At 36.1% G+C, this 26,475-nt stretch overlaps 1 protein-coding gene across 4 annotated transcripts in view; it reads left to right on the top strand.

Annotated features, from left to right (window-relative positions):
* The window catches only part of WNK3 (WNK lysine deficient protein kinase 3), a 154,172-nt gene that overhangs the window by 96,027 nt on the left and 31,670 nt on the right, over positions 1-26,475 (top strand). For all 4 annotated transcript variants that reach the window (XM_035712180.2, XM_035712181.2, XM_025468536.3 and 1 more), the window contains exons 11-16: positions 4,601-4,665; positions 12,435-12,582; positions 23,149-23,265; positions 24,487-24,642; positions 24,724-24,775; positions 26,040-26,177. In XM_035712180.2, the coding sequence (XP_035568073.1) occupies positions 4,601-4,665; positions 12,435-12,582; positions 23,149-23,265; positions 24,487-24,642; positions 24,724-24,775; positions 26,040-26,177 (676 nt within the window). The remainder of the gene's footprint in view (positions 1-4,600; positions 4,666-12,434; positions 12,583-23,148; positions 23,266-24,486; positions 24,643-24,723; positions 24,776-26,039; positions 26,178-26,475) is intronic.

Here is a 26,475-nt window from a genome sequence, read left to right as displayed (position 1 = left end):
CTTTCATGAGGTACTCCCTCGGAAGACTGTGGAGTAAAGCCCACATAATTTTTTTTCTTTTATCTAGTTCTACTTGCCTTATAATTAATGAATCTTCCTCTTAGTTTCTGTCACTCTTATCTGTCGATCTTTGTGGTGCTGGTATGTTTTCATCTTTTTTTCCTTGCCTGTTTAATAGCTTGGGTGTCATTATGTGAGTTTATCCATGGAACTGTGCTGTGGATCAGTCATTTCTTAGAGTAAATTTCATTATTCAGAATCTTGGGTTGGCCAGGTATTGGCCTTAGATAAGCAATGACTTTACAGATGAATAACTTTATAAAGATATGGAAGTTGACATATACAATGATAATTTTTAAAAATAGGAATTTCACTGTTAAACAGCTATATACATCATACATGTGGTTTTGAGCAGTTTGCACCTTTAGTTAGACCTGAGTTTGAATAACGTCTCTGAATTATTTACTATATGATTTGAGGAAAGTTACTTAATTTATTTTAGCTCTGATTCTTTTCATTTGTAAAATGACATTTTAAAATGCCTGTCTTGCATTTGCAACTTATTTTGAAATGTAAAAAGTTAGATGGATTGATGGATATACATGTGATATGCAATTATATTAAAGTGCTGTAGACTGTAAGTGGTAGATATATAGGTTTTCACTGAACAAATATTCAACTTTTCTGTATGTGGATAATTTTCATCTTGTCAGAAAAAAAAAAAGCCTACCTTGCAGGCTTATTAGGATTAGATGAGATATATGTAAGAAGTGCCTGACATGTAGTAAGTGCTTAATAAATGGTGGTTGTTAAAAAAAAAAAGCACATCATAGGAAGACATGGTTTGTAGTGTTGTGAATACAATAAGGCAGTTTATGAAATGTTTAAATGTTTCTTGTTTTTTGTTTCCTTTTTCTTTCTTCCCTCCTCTTCTCCTTCCCTTGAGATTATAAACTGCATCCAGGGCTAAGAATCACTGGTGGGAGGAGGACAAGTAATGATGAAGTTAAATAAAGGAGAAAGAGGGTTAGGAACCAACAAAAACTAACAGAAAAGCCTCTGTGGTGTGCACATCCTCAGTACTCTTCGGAGTCATTTATCTATTCATTAATTTCCACTTAGTGACTCAATTTTTGCTTCCATCACAGCTTCAGTTTGCTCATTTGTAAAATGAAGATAGCAATGCCTACTGCTCAGAGTTGTTATAGGGTTAAATTTAGTTAAATAATGTATATGAAATGCTTAGCTTAAACGAATGCTTAATAGTGATCGGTTTGTTCCTATAATAAAAATAAAAATAGTAATAAAAATGAGAATATTATACTAATGAAAGACTATTATTGATTATCTATTCCTATTTCAGGTGTTGGTTAGGCACTGGCAATATTGTGATAAATTTTACAGCTAAGGTCTCTTCCTCAAATGGCTCACAGCCTCATGGGTGAGAAAGATCTAAAAACAAATATAAGAGAGTGTTTTAAATGTCCAAATGGAGAGGAGGGGATCGTCTGGCCCATGGAATCCAAGCCTAATTTTGCTTCTCATTTTGGCCTTGTCCTCATTTTGCATGTGTGCAGACGTACTTCACTATTATCGAACTTTGCTAGCAAGTTACTAAAGTCTCAGGCATCCAGATTATCAAGGTCTCATTAGGAAAGGGGATTGGTGCCTGTCTTTCATTTGGACTTTAAGGTGGGGAGTAGTTGAGAAATAAGCACAAAGTATCATTTTCTGCCTTCTCTTTTCTCTTCCAACCTAGTCAACCCCTACTGAGGTTTTTTCCTGGACAAATTAGCTTCTAATTGTAGGTTAGATAATTAGCTTTTTAACATAATCACTATTTAAACACAAAAACAAGTATTTTGGCAATGAGATTTCTTTTATTCATACACACAAGATTCAACAAAATGTATCCAACTTAACAAATGGTTGTATTAAAGAAATTTTAAAAGAATTATATTGAGTCCCAGCGAAATGGAACATATGCAATTATATTAAAGTGCTGTAGACTGTAAGTGGTAGATATATAGGTTTTCTGACATGGTGTCCTGATGCATAAATCTGGAGGTAAAGCCTATGGATTAAGTAAAGAGAAACAAGACATGGTTACTATGACAATAATTTGGAATGATATTTTATAACCACTTATAAACAGGATTATTAATGCTATTTGTGTCCTCAGAATCATGGCTAATAGTTGGTTCATCTGTCTTTTTTATGTGAAAGCTTCAAATCAAGTTCTCTCATAATATTTTGAGGAGTTTCAAAACTAATATTTACAAATGGATGCTGGACTATTTTTATACATGTCTTTCAGATTTAATGAAATTTTCCCTTTTTACTTTTGTTTAAAATGACTATAATGTTGTGCATTGAAATAATGGGGACCTGCCCTGTAATTACCAGATTTGAGGGTTGATAAATCTGTACAAAGTTGAATTTATCTTTCTTCTTATTATCAAAGAAAGATGAATATATAGGTAAGCTTATTTAACACCTTGTCATATATTCTTCCAGACCATTTTATATGCTTATACATATATGTAATTTTAATGTAACCATACTATACATACTCTTTTATAATTTTTTTCACCTATAGTGTTAACTTATATGTTTTAATACATTTTTAAGGAGCTACATAATATCCTTTCTATGAATATACCATTATTTATTTAATGGAACAAGTACAGGTAAGTAATTTTCCTGCCTTTACTTGGCCTTCATAATTCCAGTATTAAATGGCCACACGATAGTGCAATAAATATTCATATTTACCTAACGTATTCCCTATTCCTGAACAACTAACTTGCAGCAGTTTTTATTATGTATAATACCACAATCAAAACACAGAGACATCTACCATTTATTGAGTATTTACTATGAAGTGAACTTTATACTATGTACTTTTTTCTACCTTTGTATTATTTCCTTAGGCTTTATGACCAGGATCTCAGGGTTGTAGGTTCAAGCCCTGCATTGGGGTCTGCACTGGGCGTGGAGACTACTTACAAAAAAGAAAAGAAAAAGAATGTCCTTCAATTTGAGTTTGTTTGAAGTTTCCTTTTTTTTCAGATTCAGATCATGCATTTTTGTCAGGAATACCATGTAAGCGATGATGTGTTCTTTGCACATCATATCATATTATGAGGCATGTGATATCAGTTTGTCCCATTATTGCTGAGGTTAAGTTTAATTCTTTGGTTAAGGTGGGGCCTGCTATATATAGTGTTCTACCATAAAGTAACCTTTTTTTTTGCTTTTGTAATTAATAAGTAATCTGTGGGGATATATTCTGAAACTATGTAAATTTTACCCACTAGTTTTATCATTAATGATGATTTTCTGATTTCATCATTTCTTATATTTATTAGTTGGCGTTGTGCTGTAGAAACTTTGTATCAGTATGAACTTATGTTTTCTCATCTTATCAAATGGGTTATATTGTTACTATCATTATCTTGATGCCCAAATTGTCCAATATTTGAGCAGTAGGAACCCCTTCAGGCTGGCTCCTGTATATTTTTGATATATTCCCATCATTCTTTGAGCAGTTCTTTACTTTTTGACATAACAAGATGATCCAGCCTCATCTTGTACTTTCTTTGCCCTAATGTTGGAATCAGCCATTTCTCTAGGAAACCTTCATCCCTTATAGTTTAGAAAGCAAGATATGAGCTAAGGTATGTTTTATGAAGAGTACCCAATGTGGTTTTGCTGGCTTTTCTGGAACCTGTTGTAATGAAGGCTTCTTGTATATAGGAGTTCTGTTCATAGATTGGACAGGACTGAGGAGGAATTGAAATAGTCCAGGAAGATGATGAGACATAAGTAGAGTCATAGTATATAGAAGAACCCAACTCATTCAAAGGAGCTACAGTTCAGTGTGGCTTCAAGTAAAGGAGTCTGAGAATGAGGCAGGTACCAGTTCATGGAAGACTTTGCCATCCAAAGGAAATTAACCTTATAGATGAGGAACCATCATAGAGGGTTTAAACTAGGTAGGAAAGAGATCAATTTTGGTAGATATACATTTTAAGTACGTTCTGCTGTCACCAATGAGAGTATGTAGGATGGGTTATATAAATGTTTAAAATTGTTTTCCAACATGGTTGACATTTTCCTTCTTAGAGGACCAGTATTACAACTACTATTACTAATGCCTCAAAAAAGATAGTTGTCAGTAGTTTAGTGGAAAGAGAGCAAGAAAGAGCCAGAGCACAAAGTAAGTTAAAGCTTGAGTCATTTTATTTATCTTTTTGTGAAATGGTGGCAACTCTTCCTTTTAGTACTGGTTTTACAGTCAGGACAGGAAGCTGAATGTCCATATTCTCCATTGAAAAATAACACAAACAAAAGTATGTATATAAGATAATGCTATCTTTTCAAATGAAAAATATTGATGAATATAAATACTGGTATATTTTATTTTTCTTTATGTTTGGTAATAACAGCAAACATTCAGTAATGTAGACATTCTACCTAGTTTGTGAGATAACCAAAATATGGAATGTAGCAACCATGTTTTTGGAAATAATTGCAGATTGCATTTTTAGCTTGAAGTTTACTATTATAACAAGTTTTATCTCTGTACTATTTACAGCCTGTATCCCAGGCCATTGGAATTGAACAACAAGCAGCTTTTCTAAAACCGGATTTAGTTAGAAGGTGAGTATTTTCACATTAATACCATGAAAACAACGAGAGTATTTTGAAGTATTTGTACTCAATAGGTGCTTGGTGAATCTTTTTTTTTTTAAGATTTTATTTCTTTATTCATTCCTTCACTTATTCATTCATGAGAGACACAGAGAGAGAGGCAGAGACATAGGCAGAGGGAGAAGCAGGCTCCATGCAGGAAGCCTGATGTGGGATTCGATCCCAGGACACCGGGATTATGCCTTGAGCCAAAGGCAGACACTCAACCGCTGAGCCACCCAGGCATCCCCTTGGTGAATCTTGATTCTTGATTAGAGAAGCTTCTGTGTTCTTGTATTTGTGTGTATGTTCAATAAAAATAAAAAGTATTGTTTTTACTTTTTTATGTTAATAATGATCATATGGATTGTTAAATTATTCACCATTTTCTTGTTCTCATTATTATATTTTTAAGAAAAGCTTATGAGAGTTAAAGGAAAGAAAGAATAGTGCAATTTAGAGTAAAAGCCCATCTAATTTAAAGAAATAAATTACAACTAGGTATATAACTGTTATTTTTTGGTAGTTGTAAACTAATATTTTTCCCTGTGTTTGTTCAAATTAGATAACTTTTATTGTTCTCTCTTCAAGTTCACTGATTCTTTCCATTGTTCGGTTCATTTTGCTATTGTACCCATTTGATGAGTTTTTAATTCTATGATTGTAATTTTTTCCAGTTTTATTGTGAAATAGTGGACATACATCACTGTATACATTTAAGGCATACACCATGATGGTTTAATTTGCATATACATTGTGGAATGATTACCACAAGAGGTTCAACTAACATCCAACTTCTTAGATAGATACAATAAAAGGAAAATAAAAAAGGAAAAAATTTCTCTTATTGTGGTGAGAACTCACAGGATATCCTTTCTTAACAATTTTCCTGTATCTCACACAGCAGTGTTAAATATAGCATGTTGTGTATTACATCCTAGTATTTATTTATCTTGTAACTGGAAGTTTGTACCTTTTGACCACCATCTTCCAGTTTTCCCTCCCTCCACCCTCTACCTCTGGTAACCACAAGTCTGATCTCTTTTTCTATGAATTTGTGTAGGGTTTTCTTTTCTTTTCTTTTCTTTTCTTTTTTTTTTTACTTTTTTGTTTTGTTTTTTTTTACATTCCACTTATGAGATTATACATTATTTGTCTTTCTCTTTGACTTATTTCACTTAGCATACTGCCTTCAAAGTCCATTGATGATGTTGCAAATGGTAGGATTTCCCTTTTTTATGGCTGAATAATATCCTACTGTGTGAGTGTATGTGTGTATGTGTATATATGCACACACCACAATTTCTTTATCCATTCATCCATCTATGGACAGACAGGTTGTTTCCATGTTCTATGTCTTGGCTCTTGTAAATAATGCTGTTATGAACACAGGGGTTCAGATATCTTTTTGAGTTAGTTTTTTTGGTTTTGAGGATATATTCCCAGAAGTCAAATTGCTGAGTCATATGGTAGTTCTATTTTTGATTTTTTGATGATCCTCCATTCTGTTTTCCAGAGTGGCTGCACCAGTTTACAGTCTGACTAACTGCACAGTAGTTATCTCTTCTCCACATTTTTGCCAGCATTTGCTATCTCAGGGACCTGGGGCCAAGCCCCACGTTGAGCCTGCTTAAGATCCTTTTTCTCTCTCTCTCTCTCTCTCCCTCTGCCCCTTCCCTGCTCATGCTCACTCGCGCTCTCTCTCTCACTCTCTCAAATACATAAATCTTTAACGAAGAAAGAAATGCAACAGATATCTGTATATTGATTTTGTATCCTGCAACTTTATTGGATTTCTTTATCTGTTCTAGCAGTTTGTGGTGGAGTTGTTTGGATTTTCTTTTCTTTTTTTTTTACGATTTTATTTATTCATTCATGAGAAACAGAGACAGAGATAGAGACACAGGCAGAGGGAGAAGCAGGTTCCATGCAGGGAGCCTGACGTAGGACTCGATTTCAGGTCTCCAGGATCATGCCCTGGGCCAAAGGTGGCACTAAACCGCTGAGCTACCCAGGCTGCCCATGGGTTTTCTATATATAGTATCATGTCTTCTGCAAATAGTGAAAGTTTTAGTTCTTACTACCAATCTGGATGCCTTTTATTTATTTATTTTTGTCTTTGTTGTCTGATTGCTGTGGCTTGATTTCCAGTACTATCTTGAATAAAAGTGAAACAATAGACTTCCTTGACTTGTTGCTGACCTTAGGAGAACGAGAACGTTCTCAGTTCTTCCTCATTAAGTATGATGTTACTTGTGGGTTTTATATAGATGGCCTTTATTATGTTGAGGTATGTTTCCTCTAAACCCATTTCACTGAGAGTTTTAATCATAAATGGATGTTGTACTTTGTCAAATGCTTTTGCTCCATCTATTGAAATGATCATATGGTTCTTATTCATTCTCTTATTGATGTGATGTAATGTATTAATAGATTTGCAACTATTAAACCACCCTTACAATCCAAGAATAAATCCCACTTAATTGTGGTGAATGATTTTTTAATGTATTGTTAGATTTGATTTGCTAGTATTTTGTTGAGGATTTTTGCATCTGTATTCATCAAGGATAAAGGATATTGGCCTGTGGTTCTCTTTTTTCGTGGTATCTTTATCTGATTTTGCAAATTTTCTATTTCTTCCTGCTTCAGTTTTGAGAGTTTATATAATTCCATGGATTTATCCATTTCTTCTAGGTTGTCCAGTTTGTTGTTATATAGTTTTTCATAATATTCTCCAATAATTGTTCATATTTCTGTGATGTCAGTTGTTATTTCTCCTCTCATTTGTGATTTTGTTTATTTGGGTCCTTTCTCTTTCCTTTTTTTTTTTAAAGATTTTAATTATTTATTTGAGAGAGAGAGAGAACACAAGTGGGAAGAGGGGCAGAGAGAAAGGGAGGAGCAGACCCCCTGCTGAGCAGAAGCTTGATGTGGGCCTTGATTCCAGGTCCTAGGATCATGACCTGAGCTGAAGGCAGACACTTAACCAACAGAGCCACCCAGGTGCACCTCCTTTCTCTTTTCTGAGTCTGGCTAGAGGTTTGTTTTATTAATTTTTTTCAAAGAAGCAACTTCTGGTTTCATTGGTCTGTTCTATTTTTTTAGTTTCTATATCATTTATTTCTGCTCTAATCTTTATTATTTCCTTCCTTCTGCCAGTTTCAGGTTTTGTTTGTGTTTTTTTCTAGCTCCTTTAGGTGCAAGGTCAGGTTGTTTGAGAGTTTTCTTGCTTTTTGAGGTAGGCTTGCATTGCTATAAACTTCCACATTGGAACAGCTTTTGCTGCATCCCCAAGGTTTTGGACCATTGTGTTTCCATTTTCATTTGTTTCTTTATTTCTTCTTTTATTTCCTGGTTGAGCCATTCATTGACTGTTGCATGTTATTTAACCTGCATGTATTTGTGGTCTTTCCAGATTTTTTCTTGTGATTGACTTCTAGTTTCATAGCATTGTGGTCAGAAAATATGCATGGTATGGCTTCAGTCTTCTTGAATTTGTTGTGGCTTGTTTTGAGAGCCACCATGTGATCTATTCTGTAGATTGTTCAGTGTGCACTTGAAAAGAACGTGTATTCTGCTGTTTTAGGATGGAATGTTCTGACTGTATCTGTTAAATCCATCTATTCCAGTATTTCATTCAAAGCCAGTGTTTCCTTGTTGCTATCTTTTAAAAAATATTTTATTTATTTATTTGAGCGATTAAGAGAGGGTGAGCGAGCAAGCATGAGTGAGGGGAGGAGTTGAGGGAGAGGCAGACTTTCTGTTGAGCAGGGAGCCCAACACGGGGCTCGATCCCAGGACCCTGAGATCATGAGCTGAGCCCAAGGCAGATGCTTAACTAACTGAGCCACCCAGGCACCCTGGTATTCTGTTTAAATGATCAGTCCATTGATATAAGTTGGGTATTAAAGTACTCAACTACTGTATGATTATTGATTATTTGTATCTGTTATTAACTTTTTGTCTTTGTTGCTCATCTGTTGGGTGCCTAGATGTTTATAATTGTTACATCTTCTTGTTGGATATCCCCTTTATGATTATATAGTGTCCTTCTTTGTTTCTTGTCACAGTCTTTTTTTTTTAATTTTTATTTATTTATTTATGATAGTCACAGAGAGAGAGAGAGGCAGAGACACAGGCAGAGGGAGAAGCAGGCTCCATGCACCGGGAGCCCGACGTGGGATTCGATTCCGGGTCTCCAGGATCGCGCCCTGGGCCAAAGGCAGGCGCCATACCGCTGCACCACCCAGGGATCCCACAGTCTTTGTTTTAAAGTCTATTTTCTCTGATATAAGCTTTGCTCCTCCATCTTTCTTTTGACATCCATTTTCTTGATTGATGTTTCTCCACCTCCTCATTTTCAATCTGTTGGTGTCTTTGAATCTAAAATGAGTCTCTTATAGGCCACTTGCAGATGGATCTTATTTTCTTTTTTTCTTTTTTTTTGGGGGGGGGGAATCTTATTTTCTTATCCATTCTGTCCCCCTATGACTTTTGATTAGAGCATTTAGTCCATTTACCTTCAAAGTAATTATTGATATATTGTCATTTTATTCTGTGTTTTGTGGTTTGTTTCTGAAGATTTTCTCTGATCCTTTATTGTTTTATTTCTTTCACAGTTTGGTGATTTTCCTTATTGATATATTTGGATTTTTTCTCTTTGTCCTTTACATATTTATTAGTGGTTTTTGAGATATGGTTGCCATTAGGTTGTATGTGACCTCTTCTGCATGTAGCAGTCTGTATTAATTTGATGGTTGTTTAAGTTTGGGCCTATTCTTTACTCCTCTCCTCCCCACATTTTAGATATATTTTGTCATATTTCATATAGTTACATATTTTACGTGTTTTGCATTTATTTTGTGAATATCTTGACTGAATTTTTACAGAAATATTAATCTTTACTGCTTAGTTTCCTACCTTTATACTTTTACTTTTGTTCTCTCCTTCCCACTCTAGGAATCCCCTTTAATATTTTTTACAGAGCTGGCTTAGCAGTCATGAACTCCTTCAGTTTTTATTTGTCTGGGAAACTCTTTATCTCTCCTTCTATTCTGAATGAGAGCCTTGGTGGATAGTTTTCTTGACTGCAGATTTTTCTCATTGGGCACTTTGAATCTATCATGCTGCTCCCCTCTGGCTTGCAGAGCTTTTGCTGAAAAATCCTCTGCTGGCCCCACTTTGTGAGCCTTACTTAGTGAGCATGAGTGGGGGGAGGAACTGAGGGAGAGGGAGAAGCAGACTCCTCACTGAGCTGGGACCCCAATGTGGGATTTGATTCCGCGACTCCCAAGATCTTGACCTGAGCTGAAGGTAGATGCTTAACCAACTGAGCTATCCAGGTGCCCCATGGAGTTTCTCTTTTATGTTACTATATTTTTTTGCCTTGCTGCTTTTATTTTTTTATCATTGTATTTTGCCAATTTAATTACAATATATCTTGGTATGGATCTCCTTTTATTGATTTTGTTGGGCATTTTCTGTGCCTCCTGGATCTGGATGTCTGTTACCTTCCCCAGATTAGGGCAGTTTTCAGCTTTTACTTCTTACAATAAATTTTCTACTCCATTTTCTCTTTCTTCTTCTAGGACTCCTATAATACGAATGTTATTACATTTGGTGTAGTCACTGTGTTCCCTAAGCCTATTTTCATTTCTCATAATTCTTTTTTCTCTCTTGTTCAACTTGATTAGTTTTCAGTATTCTGTATTCTAGGTCACTAATTTGTTCCTCTGCTTCTTCCATCCTGCTCTTCATTCCGTCAAGTGTGCTTCTCATTTTGTTTAATGAGCCCTTTATCATTGCTATGTTATTCCTTATCTCTGTATTATGGATCTCACTAATGTCTTCCACTCTTTTCTCAAGTCCAGTGAGTATGTTTGTGAACATTACTTTAAATTCTCTATCAGGCATGTTACTAATTTCCTTTTTGCTTAGATTTCTGGCCGTGGCCTTGTCCTATTCTTTCATTTGGGATAAATTTCTCTGTCTTCTCATTTTACTGATATTTCTGTGCCTCTTTCTCTGTTAGGAAAGTCAGCTACATCTTCTGTTCTTAAGGATAATGGCCTTCTGATGAATAGGTCCTTGTGCCCTGCTCAGTAGTATCCCTGTTCCACAGGGCCTGTAGCTTGCTGGAGTGTCTCCAGTGTGTCCTGCATATGCTCTTATTTTGTCCTAGGCACTTTGTCCTTCAGGTCAGTTGTCTGCAGAGACTTTGCTTGCTGGTTGTGGGCAGCGTTTTGTCCCCTTGCCTGAAGTGGCATGTTTTAACTAGGTGTGCTCTGGTCTGTTTCTCACCACCACTGTAACTGAGGCTCTGCAAAATTCCTGTCAGGAGACAATGTGTAAGCAGAGTTTGGGGCCAGTCTTCTGGGGAGGTGGCCTGCCACGGTGGGAGTATGGCAAAAGAGCTGGGAAATCAAGGTACCACTGGAATGTGGGAGAGGCAGAGCTTGGTGTAAGCATGTTAGGTAGGGATTGTCAGAGTTGTGCTGGTTCCTGTGGTGGCCCTGTGCTTACACTTAGGGTCAGGGGAAGGAAATAGCACCACCTAGCTCCTTTCTTCCTGAAGGTTTCTCTCCGTGAATGCTGCCTTTCTGGGATATGGTCTGAAATGAATAAATAACCTCCCCACTTTGTACTCCAGGTACTCTTCATATCACTCTTTCCACACTGTATACCCACAGGTTGTTTGCCTGTCTACTCTGCAAGAGCAGCACAATCCCCTGTGGATTGTATCCCAGCCAAGCCCAGTGACCTTTAAAACTCCAGGCTTTATGCCCCACTGATTGTCAAGAGTCACAAAATTTGACCTCTCTTGCTACGGGGATTTGTTTTCCCATTCACTACCCTGTATGGGTAGTCTGTAACCCTTTCCTGTGACCACTGCTTCCTCCCCACCCCAGTGGCTGCAGTCTATTTCTCTCCCCAGCCACGTCTCCACACTTTCTGTCTTCTTCAGTGTGGCCTCTTCTTTACTTTTAGTTGTGTAGTTCATTCTTCTAGTCTTCAGGTTAATTTCTGGTGTATTTTGGATGATTTGATAGTTACCTGGTTGTATTCATGGGACAGGTGAGCATAGGGGTTCCTCTTACTCTGCTACCATCTTCCAAGAAGTCACTACTACATATTTTTAGTCTCATTTTCATTTTTTGTTTTTTTCTCCTACCCTGTTCTTATGTCCTGCACTTCATCTGTCTATACTCTATTGAGTTCAATACATAAACAGGTATATTTTGATAGAAAATTGTTTGTTAGGAGTTGTATTTGAACACATTAATAATATACCCCAAAACAAACAAGATAAAATTGATCGAGAGCATCCTCTGATAAAAGGTTCCATAAAGGTCCATCAATGACAGTGTTTTTATTTCATTCCTACTACTGTCAGGTGACTGCCAGATAAATACATATTATCTCAGTTTTTCATAACTTTGAAAAACATCTTTATTGAGATACAATTCACATACCATTAAATTAACCAATCTTAAGTATACAATTTGCTTTTTGTATATTCTCAGATATTATATTTCTTATTTTCCTTAAACTCATTATGTATAATTTTATAATTGGAGTTTTTCTAGAATTTTACCATCAGAATGGAATTCTTCTAGACATCATAGAATTTCAGATGTTAATTCTGATTTGGGTTAAGTACTGTGCTTTGAGAATCATCGAATACTGTTTTCTCTGAGAAATTGAATAGGAGTTGCTTTTGTTTTTTTTCTAATAACTAGTTTGAATCATGATGTGGCATTTGTGAAGGAAAACATCAATACCCCTGATAACCCATGTGGAAATGGCAAACAAGATCGGATCAAACAAAGAAGAGCTTCCTGTCCTCGACCAGAGAAGGGGACTAAATTCCAACTTACTGTCCTTCAGGTCAGTGTGTAAATATTATTTGGTTAAGAGTGTGTGTAGAGGTGTATGTTGACAGATTGGGGCCATGTTGCTTCAGACAGGAGTATAGAGCATTGTGAAATGCTAACATATCTTTCATTAAAAATTTTTCTGATACGAGTATTATGTACTAGGAAATATTAGGAAGAAAATAAAAATTACTTTTTATAACCTCTCAGAAATAGTTCCTATTAATGTTTTAGTTTTCATCTTTTTTTCCCTCTATATGTATGTGTAGTATTTTACATGATTAAGGTTGTAATAGTACTAGTAATAGTAGCAAATTTATTGTATTCTTTTGTGGTAGAACTTCAAATGTTATGCATTTGTTTTATCATTTAATCCTTCAGTAACCCTGTATGATAGGTGTTGGTATACTCATCTTTATGAATAAAGATACTAAAGATTATAGAAGTAAAGTAATTATCCTGTGGTCATTGTATTAGCAAGTGATAGATCTGAATCCAATTCAGACTTTAAAGCTGTTATTTCTAACCAATGTGATATATGTTTTGGATGGATGCTTAAACCTATATATATAATTTCATATTCTTTTTCTTTTGCTGAACACACATACATGCATAACAAATATATTAAGTTTATTAGGTTTTTAACTTTAATTCCAGTATAGTTAACATACAGTGTTGTATTAGTTTCAGGTATACAATATAGTTACTCAGTAGTTATGTACAATCCTTAGTGCTCATTATGATAAGTGTATTCTTTAATCTGTATCATCTATTTCACCCATCCCTCATATTCCTCCCCTGTGTTAAAAACCTGTTCTCTGTAGTCTGTTTCTTGGTTGTCTCTCTTTTTTTCAATTGTTTGTTTTATTTCTTAAATAACAAAATGAGTAAAATCCTATGGTATTTGTCTTTCTCTCACTGACTTCCTGTGCTTAGAATTTCACTTTTGAGCTCCATCCATTTTGTTGCAATTGACAAGATTTCATTCTTTTTTATGGCTGAATAATATTACATTTTATATATATATACCACATCTTCTTTATCCATTCATCAATTGATGGACACTTGAGCTGCTTCCATATCTTGGTTATTCTAAATAGTGCTGCTATTAACACAGGGGTGTATATATCCCTTTGAATTAGTGTTTATGTATTCTTTATGCAAATACCCAATAGTGCAATTGCTGCATTGTGGGGTAGTTCTATTTTTAACTTTCTGAGGACCCTCCATACTGTTTTCCACAATGGCTACACCAGTTTGTGTTCCAAGTAGCAGTGCTTGAGGGTTCTTTTTTCTCCACATCCTCCTCAACAGGTGTTCTTTCTTGTGTTGTTGATTTTAGCCATTCTAACAAGCGGGAGATAATAGCTCATTGTAGTTTTGATTTCCGTTTCTGTGATGATGAGCATCTTTTCACATGTCTGTTGGCCATTTGAAAATCTTTGGAAAATGTTTATGTTCTTTGTAATTGGATTATTTGTTTTTGTGTGTTGAGTTTTATAAATTCTTTTTTTTAAATTTTTATTTATTTATGATAGTTACAGAGAGAGAGAGAGGCAGAGACACAGGCAGAGGGAGAAGCAGGCTCCATGCACCGGGAGCCCGATGTGGGATTCAATCCCGGGTCTCCAGGATCGCGCCCTGGGCCAAAGGCAGGCGCCAAACCGCTGCGCCACTCAGGGATCCCTATAAATTCTTTATATATTTTGCATACTAGCAATATGGTATACACTATACTAGCAGATATATACAGATATATAAAACAAAATTCGTTTTGTTAATTGCTTCCTTTGCTGTGTAGAAGCTTTTGATTTTGATGTAGTCCCATTAGATCATTTTTGCTTTTGTTTCCCTTTCTTCGAGAGATAACTAGAAAGTAGTTGTTAGTGCTGATGTCAAGAAGTTACTGCTTGTGTTCTCTTCTAGGATTTTTAGTTTTAAGTCTTACATTTAGATCTTTAACCCATTTTGAATTTATTTTTGTATATGGTGTAAGAAAGTGGTGGAATTTCATTTTTTGTGTGTTGCTGTCCAGCTTTTCCAACACCATTTTGTTGAAGAGACTGTCCTTTTACCATTAGATATTGTTTCCTGCTTTGTTGAAGATTAACTGGCCCTAAAGTTGTGAGTTTACTTCTGGATTTTCTATTATTTTTCATTGATTTATGTGCTTATTTTTGTGAGTGTCATACTGTTTTGATTAATACAGCTCAGTTGTATAACTTGATGTCCAGATTCGTGAAGATTTGTGAAGCCTCCAGTTTTCTTTCCTTTTTCATTTTTTAAAAATCTATTTCTTTATTTTAGAGAGAGTGAGTGCATGAATTGACGGAGGGGTACAGGGAAAGGGAGAGAGGCAGACTGCTCACTGAGTGTGGAGCCCAATGTGAAGCTCGATTTCACAACCCTGAGATCATGACCTGAGCTGAAATCAAGAGTTGGACACTTAACTTACTGAGCCATGCAGGTGCCCCTGCTTTTCCTTTTTAAACACTGATTTTTGTGTGTATGTTCATCAGGGATATTGGCCTGTAGTTCTCTATCTTTTTAAAAATATTTTATTTATTTATTTGAGAGAGAGAAAGAGAACACGAACAGGGGGAGAAGCAGAGGGAGCAGCAGACTCCCCGCTGAGCAGGAAGCCTGAAGTGGGGCCTGATCCCAGGACCCTGAAATCATGACCTGAGTCAAAGGCAGATGTTTAACTGACTAAGCCGCTCAGGGACTCCTGTAGTTCTCTTTTTCAGTGGTGTCTTTATTTGATTTTGGTATCAGGGTAATGCTGGCAGCATAGAGTAAATTTGCTAGTTTTCCTTTCTTCTCTATTTTTTGGAATAGTTTGAGAAGGATAGGTATTAACTGTTCTTTATTTTTTTAAAGATTTTTAAATTTATTCATGAGACACACACACACACAGAGAGAGAGAGAGAGAGAGAGAGAGAGAGAGAGGCAGAGACACAGGCAGAGGGAGAAGCAGGCTCCATGCAGGGAGCCCGATGTGGGACTCAATCCGGTGTCTCCAGGATCAGGCCCTGGGCTGAAGGTGGTGCTAAACCGCTGAGCCACCAGGGCCTCCCGGTATTAATTGTTCTTTAAATGTTTGGTAGAATGCACTTGTGAAGCCATTTGGACCTGGACTTTTGTTTTTTGGGAATTTTTTGATTACTCTTTCTTTCCTGGTTATCTGTTCAAATTTTCTATTCCCTTCTGTTTTCAGTTTTGATAGTTTGTTTCTAGGAATTTATCCATTTCTTCTAGGTTGCCCAATTTCTGGTATATAGTTTTTCATAATATTCTCAAGATAATTTCTATGTGTGGTGTTTATTATTTCTCTTAGCTTATTTGTGATTTTATTTATTTAAGCCTTTTCTTTTTTCTTGATAAGTCTCGGTAGAGGAGCTAGTCCTTGCTTTCACTGGTCTGTTCTACTGTTTTTCTTTTTTTTTTTTTTTCAGTTTCTGTATCATTTGTTTCTGCTCTAATTTTTATTATTTCCTTCTTTCTGCCAGTTTCAGGTTTTGTTTGTGTTTTTTTCTAGCTCCTTTAGGTGCAAGGTCAGGTTGTTTGAGAGTTCTCTTGCTTTTTGAGGTAGGCTTGCATTGCTATAAACTTCCACATTGGAACAGCTTTTGCTGCATCCCCAAGGTTTTGGACCATTGTGTTTCCATTTTCATTTGTTTCTTTATTTCTTCTTTTATTTCCTGGTTGAGCCATTCATTGACTGTTGCATGTTATTTAACCTGCATGTATTTGTGGTCTTTCCAGATTTTTTCTTGTGATTGACTTCTAGTTTCATAGCATTGTGGTCAGAAAATATGCATGGTATGGCTTCAGTCTTCTTGAATTTGTTGTGGCTTGTTTTGAGAGCCACCATGTGATCTATTCTGTAGATTGTTCAGTGTGCACTTGAAAAGAACGTGTATTCTGCTGTTTTAGGATGGAATGTTCTGACTGTATCTGTTAAATCCATCTATTCCAGTATTTCATTCAAAGCCAGTGTTTCCTTGTTGATTTTTTGTTTAGATGATGTGTCCATTGATGTAAATGGGGTGTTAATGTCCCCTACTATTATTGTATTATTATTGATGTTTATGTATTAACCATTTTATGTATTTGGGTGCTCCCATGTCAGGTTTGTAAGTATTTACAGTTGTTATACGTTCTTGTTGGATTGTCCCCTTTATTTGTCATGTCCTTCTTTGTGTCTTCTTACATTCTTGGTTTTAATGTCTAGTTTGTCCAATGTAAGTATTGCTATTCAGGTTTTCTTCTGACATCCATTTGCCATGATAGATGTTTATCCATCCTCTCACTTTCAGTCTTCAGGTGTCTTTAGGTGTAAAATCAGTCCCTTATAGGCAGCATATAGATGAGCATTGTTTTCTTATTCATTCTTTTACCATATGTCTTTTCATTGGAACATTTAATCTGGTTATTACATCAAAAGTAATTGATGGATGTGTATTTATTACATTTTATTACTTGTTTTGTGGTTGTTTCTAAAGATTTTCTCCAACTCTTTCTTGGCTTTTTCTCTTTCATGTATTGATTTTTTAGTGATATATTTGGATTTCTTTCTCTTTGAATATTAGTGGTCTTGATATATGATGTAATGTTTGATGTATGATAAATTTGATATATCATCTAATGCATATTGCAGTCTGTATTAGGTTGATGGTCATTTAAGTTTGAACCCATTCTTAACTCTTGTCCTCCCCATGTTTCAGGTATATGGTAGTTCATTTTATCCTTTTTTAAGTGAGTTTCTTAACTGATTTTTTACAGAAATACTCACTTTTATTACTTTCTATTTCCTATATCTCTACTGTCACTTTTTTGTTTTTACTTTTAAAGTTTGTTTGTTTCTTTGTTTTAGAGAGAGAGCACTTGCATACTAGTGGGGAGAGGGACAGAGAGAGAGGGGAGAGAAAATCTATAGCAGACCCTCTGCTGTGCACAGAGCCCATCATGGGGCTCAATCTCACCATCCTGAGATCATGACCTGAACTGAAATCAAGAGTCAGATGTCGAACCTATTGATCTGCTCAGGTGCCCCATATAACTGTCACTTTTGCATTCTCTTTTCCACTCAGAGTCCTTTTTAGTATTTCTTGCAGGGCTAGTTTAATGATCATGAATTGCTTTAGTTTTTGTCTGTGAAACTCTATCTCTTCTTTTATACAGAAAGATAGCTTTACTGGATAGAATATTCTTGGCTGCAGATTTTTTCCCACTTAGCCCTTTGAATAGATCATGCCACTCTCTTTTGGTTTGCAAAGTTTCTGTTAAAAAATCTCTTGCTAGTCTTATGGTTTTTCCTCTGTAAGTTAAGGATTTCTCTCATCTTTCTGCTTTTGAAATTTTTTTCTTTGTTACTATATTTTCCACATTTAATTACAGTATGTCTTTGTGTCAGTCTCTGCTTTTTTTATTCTGTTGGGGGTTCTCTATGGCTTCTGGAACTGGATTTTGCTTCCTTTCCCATATTGGGGAGGTTTTCAACTATTATTTCTTGAAATAAATTTTCTGTTCCCACCCCCTTCTCTCTTCTTTTTCTGGGCTCAAGTTATTTGAATCTTATTACATTTGATGGATTGACCAAGTTCCCTAAGTCTATTCTTTTTTTGCATAGTTCTTTTGTCTCTTGTTCAGCTTAATTACTTTCCACTAGTCTTTCTTCCAGGTCACTAATTAATTTCTCTACTTCTACCTTGCTATTCATTCCATGAAGTATGTTTCTCATTTCTTTGTGCCCTTTTATCTCTGTTATGTCTTTACTTATCTCTGTGTTATGGGTCTTACTCATGTCTTCCATTCGTTTCTCAGTTCAGTGAGTTTCCTTATCTTTTTTTTTACATTCTCTATGAGGCATTTTACTTATGTCTCTGAGTATGGCCTTGTCCAGTTCTTTTATTTGGGGTAAGTTTTTGTCTCCTCATTTTGTCTGGCTCTCTATGTCTATTTTTGTGTGAAGATGGTCACTTGTATCTTCTGCTATTGAAAATAGTGACTTTATGTGGCGCCTGGGTGGCGCAGATGGTTGGGTGTCTGACTCTTGGTTTCAGCTCCGGTTGTGATCTTAGAGTTGAGTTTGAGCCCCACCTTGAGCCCTGCATCAGGCTCCATGCTCATCATGGAGTCTGCTTGAGATTCTCTTTCCCTCTCCCTCCTCCCTCTCCCTCACCTTCTGCCTCTGCCTCCTGCACTCTCTCTCTCTCTCTCTCAAAATGAATACATAAATCTTTGGGGGAAAAAAAGAAAGAAATTAGTGACTTTATGAAGAAGGGGCCCTGGAGTGCTCTGGAGTTCAAGGACCTCTGTTCACCAGAAACTGGAACTTCAGGAAAGTATCCTATGTATGTTGTTTACAACCTGCTGTTGTGTCTGGGTCAGTTTTCCTTTCATTGCAGTCATCTGCACTGTCTCTTTACTTGTTGTGGCTGTGGTTGCTCTCTCTGGTGTTAGTGGGCCCCAGGCAGGCCCATTTGAGAGGCTGTGCCCACTGAGGAACTTGGGAGTGGGGCTGCCATGTTAGCAAAGTTTGTGCTGTGCCATGAGTCCTATCCAGGATCTCCTGAAGTGCTGCCATGTCTGGGGACTATGCGCTATTGAGGCCAGGGGCATGTGGTTGAGCTTGACTCACAATAGTGGCTGGGGGATCATGGCTGGGCAATACACATGAGGGTTGGTGGGTTTGTACAGTTGGACATGGTGGATGTACCTGTTGCCCCATGGCAGCTGTGCACCCTGCAGCTGAGTGGGGTACATATGCATATTTAACAAAATTTGCCCTAAGCCTAGCACCAAGACTAGCAGGTTTGTAGTAGGCAAGTTCTCAGCCAAAACCATGGGTGTGGCACAGTGCTAGTGGGTTAGGTAGCAAGCACTTTTGCAGTCCCATCTCCCACAGATGTCTCTGTGCTTATGCTGAGGTGCAGTGGAGAAAATTGGCACCTGCCAGCTCCAAAATCAGTACGAACATATCTGTCTCCTGTTTTCCCCCAGCTTTGTGTGAACTGCCATTTTTATGTTGCCTCTCCACAGGTTGCTGTCTTTTTAAGGGTGATAGCCCAGCTATCACTTGCCTTCCTGGCTTGCCTAGTGCTGATTCAGCTGACCTCTAAAGCCCCACTGGTTTTACAAGCTCCTAGAATTCAACACCTCTAGTTCTTAAAGCCAAACTTTATAGGGAGTAGTCTTCCTTACTTGAGTTCCCTGGTGTGAGGGCCTGTTTCTCTGCTTTCATTGTATGCACAACTAGTCCCTTCTGCAGGCGGCCTCCTTCACCTTACTAACCTTTGAGATGAAGCTTCCTCCCTATATTTATTTATGGAGTTTGTTTTACCAGTCTTTGGATCACTCTCCAGTTTATTGACTTGGATGTGAATGATACCCAGTTGAAAATACAGGATGGGGTGAGCTCTGGGTCCTCTTACTCTACCATCTTGCCGAGCTCTGATTCTCTCTTCTGCCCATTTTGTATCCAGATTATTTTTTGTGTTGAGTTGTAGAATTTCTTTATATATTTTGGATAATAACCCATTATTGGATATGTTATTTGCAAATATGTTCTCCCATTCAGTAGGTTTTTCAGTTTTTTATCTTTTATTTTTTTTTAAAGATTTTATTTATTCATGAGAGACTGAGAGTGAGAGGCTGAGACACAGGCAGAGAGAGAAACAGGCTCCATGCAGGGAGCCTGATGCGGGATTTGATTCCGGGACTCCAGGATCACACCCTGGGCCTAAGGGAGGCGCTCAACCGCTGAGCTACCCAGGCATCCCTGTTTTTCAGTTTTATTGATTGTTTCCATTGCTGTACAGAAACTTTTTATTTTGATATAGGCCCAGTTGTTCATTTCTGCTTTTATTTCCTATGCCTCAGGAGACATATCTAGAACAATGTTGGTACAGCCAGTGTCACAGAAATTACTGCCTGTGTCCCTTTCTAGGATTTTTATGGTTTTAGGCCTCTCATTTAATTCTTTCATCCATTTTGAATTTATTTTTGTGTATGGTATATGAAAGTGTTCCAGTTTCCGTCTTTTGCCTGTAGCTCTCTAGTTTTACCCAACACTATTTTTCAAAGAGACAGTCTTTTTCCAATTGTATATTCTTGCCTCTTTTGTTGAAGATTAATTGACCATATAATTGTGTATTTATTTCTGGCCTTCTGTCCTATTCTGTTGATCTGGGTGTTGGTTTCTGTGCCATTACCATACTGTTTTGATTATAACGTCTTTGTGGTATAACTTGACATCCGGAATTGTGTTACCTCTAGCTTTGCTTTTCTTTTTGAGGATTGCTTTGGCTAATGAGGGTTTCTTGTGGTCACATACAAATTTTAGTACATTTTGTTCTGGTTCTGTGAAAAATGTTATTACTTTGATAGAGTTTGTGTTAAATGTATAGATTGCTTTGGGTTGTATGGTCATTTTAACAATATTTGTTCTTTCAGTCCATTAGCATGAATATCTTTCCATTTATTTGTGTCATATTCATCTTTCATCAGTATTTTATAGTTTTCAGGGTACAGGTCTTTCACCTCTTTGGTAAGTTTACTCCAAGGTATTTTATTATTTTTGGTGCATTTGTAAATGTGATTGCTTTCTTTCTCTTTCTGGTGATTCATCACTAGTGTTTTGAAATGCAACTGATTTTTGTCCATTGATGTTTTATCCTGCGACCTTAGTAAATTCATTTATCAGTTCTAGTAGGGTTTTTTTTTTTTTTAGCTTTTCTATATTTAGTACCACATCATCTGCAAATAATGAAAGTTTTACATCTTCCTTACCGATTTGGATTCCTTTTATTTGTTTTTGTCATCTAATTGCTGTGGCTGGGACTTGCAGTACTATGTTGAGTAAAGTGATGAAAATGGACATCCTTGAATTTTTCCTGACCTTGGGGGGGAAAGGTTTCCATTTTTCATCATTGAGCGTGATATTATCTATGGATATATTATCTATGTATATATTATATATGTCTATGGATATAATATAGATATTATCTATGGATTATGTTGAGGTTTGTTCCTTATAAACCTATTTTATTGAGGGTTTTTATCATGAAAGGATGTTGTGCTTTGTCATATATTTTTGCCGCACCTATTGAAATGATCATATGGTTCTTATCCTTTCTCATGTCGATGTGTGTATCATGTTGATTGATTTGCAAATATTGAGCCACCCTTGCATCCCAGGAATAAATTCCACTTGATTGTGGTGAATGATTTTTTTATTGTGTTGGATTCAATTTGGTAGTATTTTGTTTAGTATTTTTGCATCCATGTTTATCAGGGATATTAGCATATAGTTAGTTTTTTTTTTTTCTGTAGTTTCTTTATCTGCTTTTGGCATCCAGTTAATGCTGGCCTCATAGAATGAATTTGGAAATTTTCCTTCTCTATTTTTTGTAATTAGTTTAATTTCTTCTGTTGTTTGTCATTTAGGTTGTTTCTTTCTGTCAGTCTCTTTGTCTGCCAGTCTGTCATCTTTAAATTTTTGTCTTTCTCTTTCCTTTTGTCTGTTTGTCTGTGTGTGTCTCTCTGTAGCAAACACTTTTGAACACAGATCTTTATAAGCCTCCCTGATTCTTTTTAATGCTTCATTCTTAGAATTAATGGGTGAAAAAGTGACAAAAAGCAAAAAACTAACCTCATTAATACAAAGAATAAAAGTGGTTGGCAGGCAGGATTTGTTGGGGATTTGTCGTTTTGTTGGGGAGGATGTATGTACAGCAAAGGGAATATAGTGACATTGTGATAACGATATTTGGTGACAGATGGTGAGTACATTTACCTTGATTAGCCAGTTCCAATTGAGTGACATGTGGAATTGTTAAATCAGTATGTTGGACACCTGAATTCAGTATAACACTGTATGTTAATTATATTTCAATTTAAAATAAATTAATAAAACTAGTGAAACTGTATGAAGATTTAAAAAATTTAAAAATATGTATTGATAGATGCGCTGTCCCAAAAGGTTGGACCAATATACATTTCCATTAGCGGTGCATTTTCTTTTTTTTAAAGATTTTATTTATTTATTCATGAGAGACAGAGAGAGGCAGAGACACAGGCAGAGAGAGAAGCAGGCTCCATACAGGGAGCCCAACGCAGAACTCCATCCCGGGTCTCCAGGATCACACCTTGGGCCAAAGGCGGTGTTAAACTGCTGAGCCACACAGGCTGCCCCCATTAGCGGTGCATTTTCTTTTGTTTAAAGAGCAAATTTGTGGGATTAAGAGAATTTTGGATGACTGAACAATCTTTGCATTTTGGAAAAATATAGTGAGTCTTCTGACTTTTTTGTCTTTTTATAAAAGTTGTGTTCCTTTTTCTTTCCCACTGGGATCACATTTCTAATTTATATTTTACTAATTTAACTCATATTTTCATAGAATGGGTGTTAAGGCAGTATTTCAATAGGGAAAAGCACTCTTTTTATCTTCTCAGCAACTTAAACTATTTTTCCATATATTTGAATGTTAGCTCATCTACATACATGTTCCTTGGTCCATTTGCAAAGAGAAGGTAATAATTGTGACTCTTAAATTGGTGAAATATTTGTGCCCAGGTGTCGGTATCTGGAGACAATATGGTGGAGTGTCAACTGGAGACACACAACAATAAGATGGTCACCTTCAAGTTTGATGTTGATGGTGATGCACCAGAGGATATTGCAGACTATATGGTAAATACAATGAAACCAAATTATCTTCCCTTCAGCATTCTGTCTCTTTTTTTCCCCTCATTTATTCAAAGCAACCTTTTGGGGGTACCATTAGTTTTTAAAATTTGCACAGAATTACACTGCTTATGATCAAAACTAAGTCACTGTACCTTCTTTCATTCCAATATATTTATTTCTAACATGTGAGGGGGTTTTATTAAGACATTATCTAGGTCAGTGATACTTATCCCTGGCTGCATGTTAAAGTCACCTTAAGAGTTTTTAAAATAAATCCATTGCCTGGGTCCCTAATTAAATTAGAATCTTTGGATATAACGCCTAAGCATCAATAGTTTTTAGTATATGCCACATAATCCTAACGTGTTAGTTTCTGATATATCATCTTACTAATCGATGTTTAATGCTCATTTCATTTAGTTTTCATATTTTCTTTGAATTGTTAGTCTTAAGTTAGTAGTTTTGCCCTTTTTAAATGCAGATAAGCAAGGGTGGAAGGAAGAGTACATAATGCTTTTGTTTCTGCCAGTTTTCTTTAGATATGCATTCCTAGAGAAATAGAATTAAGCATTTTAAAAGTTAATAATGTTGTCAGTTCTGCCTCTTGTTTAACATAGTATCTTCTGAACTCTCTCCAGGCCATTCTTTATAACTTTTAGAGATATTTCATTTTGTGATTTAAAAACGTTTGGGTTTGGACATCTAGTGGGAATCATAAAGATTGTCTCAGTTATGTTCCTCAAATGATAATTTATAGAATGCAAGATATTTTTTAAAATGCTGGCTTTTTTTGCTGGTAGGTAGTAACAATCTGACAATTGGCAGTGGTCTCAAAAAGAGAATAATTTAATGTATTATGTGGTATTTTAGTGCTGGTCGGGTTTGTTTTTTTAAGATTTATTTATTTATTTTTAGAGGGAGAGTGCCAGAGCATGAGCACGGGGAGGGACAGAGTAAGTGAATCTCAAGCAGACTCCCCACTGAGTGTAGAGCCTGACAAAGGGCTTGATCTCATGACCCTGAGATCATGACCTGAGCTGAAACCAAGTGTTGGATGCTCAATTGACTAAGCCACCCAGGTGCCCCATGCTGGTCGTTTTTAATTCTATTGTGGCATTTGTATCTAAATAATTAATTTTAATTTATTTTTCTTTACGATAGTCAACATTGGTACAATATTATAATTTTGAGAAAACTGAAATTAATAGACTTACTTTTGGACAGGTTGAAGATAACTTCGTGCTAGAAAGCGAGAAAGAAAAATTTGTAGAAGAACTGAGGGCTATTGTAGGTCAAGCCCAGGAGACTCTTCATGTCCACTCTGCTGCAGATAGAGCCATCGGAATTGATTCTATTATTGTGGAACCCAACAGTGGCCAAGTAAGAGCAGTTGTTTAGCAAATAGGTCTTCTCAGATCTATATCAGGAACTTCTTTATTTATCTGTTCATTTTTAATTCAGACAGGATCGTCTGAACAAGTACAGATAAGTTCTGCGTCCACTCAAACCAGCAGTAAGTATATTTAATAAAATTTACCATGTGGTTTTTGAAGACATTTGAACTTTAATTTACACATCTTCATTGGGAAACATTTCCTTTAGCCAATAAAGGAAATTAGTAAATTATTAATGTAGGTTTTCCTGTACTTTGAAAGGCCTTTTTAAAAAGCCCAGACGTAAAAAGTAAAACCATTCTCCAGATTTCCTTCAAGTGTTGGTTCTTTACCCAATTAATTTATTTCTGAGTCGTTGCATGGTATGTTACCAGAAAAGCAGTCACTGTACTGATGACCTTTAATGGCTTTACTGTTTGAACTTAACTGGTAAGTTGGTTTTTTTTTTAACCACTAATATGAGATGGACAGAACTTAACTAATATCACTATGTTCTAAGTTTGCCTCATGTTTTAATATAGTCATTTATATTTTGATTTCCTTCCACTAGTGTTATACTTCTGCTGTGATCACTGATAAGTTTTTGTAATTATCAGATACTAACTAAACTTCCAGGGACTAAAAATGGGGTCTTCTGTTTTCTTTTCTGATGACTTTATCTCTCCATTCTTTTCAGCTCTGGTCATGGTTATATTTAGAGTATCTGGGAGGGGGCGAAGAGCCATAGACAAATGAGGACCTGTGAAGGAATTATAACAACATGAAGAAGCAACAGGTGGTGTGGGAGTCATGAAATCAGATACCATTACCCTGAAACTTACTTTGTGTTAGGATGCCAGGGTCCTCCGCTGTTCTTTCTTGTTAGGAGGAATTTGAGCAGATTTCTGACTAATAAAGTAGGGTAGAGTTTTAAAAAATTACTTATTTGACAAGTTTACAATGTAGGAGTAAAGATGTAGGGATTTACTTTGTTTTTAAGTTGTCATGTGGTAAAATTGATGTTTTTTTTGGTGTATAGTTCTGTAAATTATAATACTCATAGATTTGTGTAAGCATCATCATAATCAGGATACAGAACAGGAGATAACAGATTTTATTGGAGAAAGTGCTTTCCATTTTTTCCCAGAAATGTGTCCTGCTTCTAATTGCAATTGATAAAATGTTTGTTTCATAGATTATAAAATCCTTCCCTAACGATATCTTGTGCTTAGTTCTTTAGAGTATTTGCCAGTGTTGGGAGGTCTGGTCTTATAAATTACACATATCCCAGTGCTGTTGGAAATGGAGATACAAGACAAATTGATGTTTTAACTTGGTTTCCTTAATAGGGTAAACATGTTGAAAATTGCTTAGCATATTGATTTTTACTAATTATTTCTGCAGATGAATCTGCTTCTCAGTCATCCCCAGTTGGACGGTGGCGATTCTGTATCAATCAGACAATAAGAAACCGTGAGGTTCAGTCTCCTCCTTCTCTTCAGCAGTCCCTGTCTACAGTTCCTGGGCTATCTCGACTTCCTAGTAAGTGTTCATTGTCTGCCAACTTTATCCAGACTTGGAGGGGTCACAAAATATTTACCATATCTTTAGTTTGTGTTCATGGGTATTTCATTCTTAGGAGAATTTTCATAAGCATTTTTGAAGGTGTTATTATCAGGGTATAATGTAAAACATTTTAAAATTAATATTTTTTAAATTATAATATTTATGAAAAAAATAAGAGGTTTTTATTCCTTGACAGTTTGAATTCTGTGTATTTTGAGTCTTATTTATAAGACTTACTCACACAGGTTCTTGTTTGTCCCTTGCTCCTCTTGTC

The sequence above is a fragment of the Canis lupus genome, chromosome X (assembly GCF_003254725.2).
Source record: "Canis lupus dingo isolate Sandy chromosome X, ASM325472v2, whole genome shotgun sequence".
Taxonomy (NCBI): Eukaryota; Metazoa; Chordata; class Mammalia; order Carnivora; family Canidae; genus Canis; species Canis lupus.
This window is presented reverse-complemented; position numbering and strand designations above follow the sequence as displayed.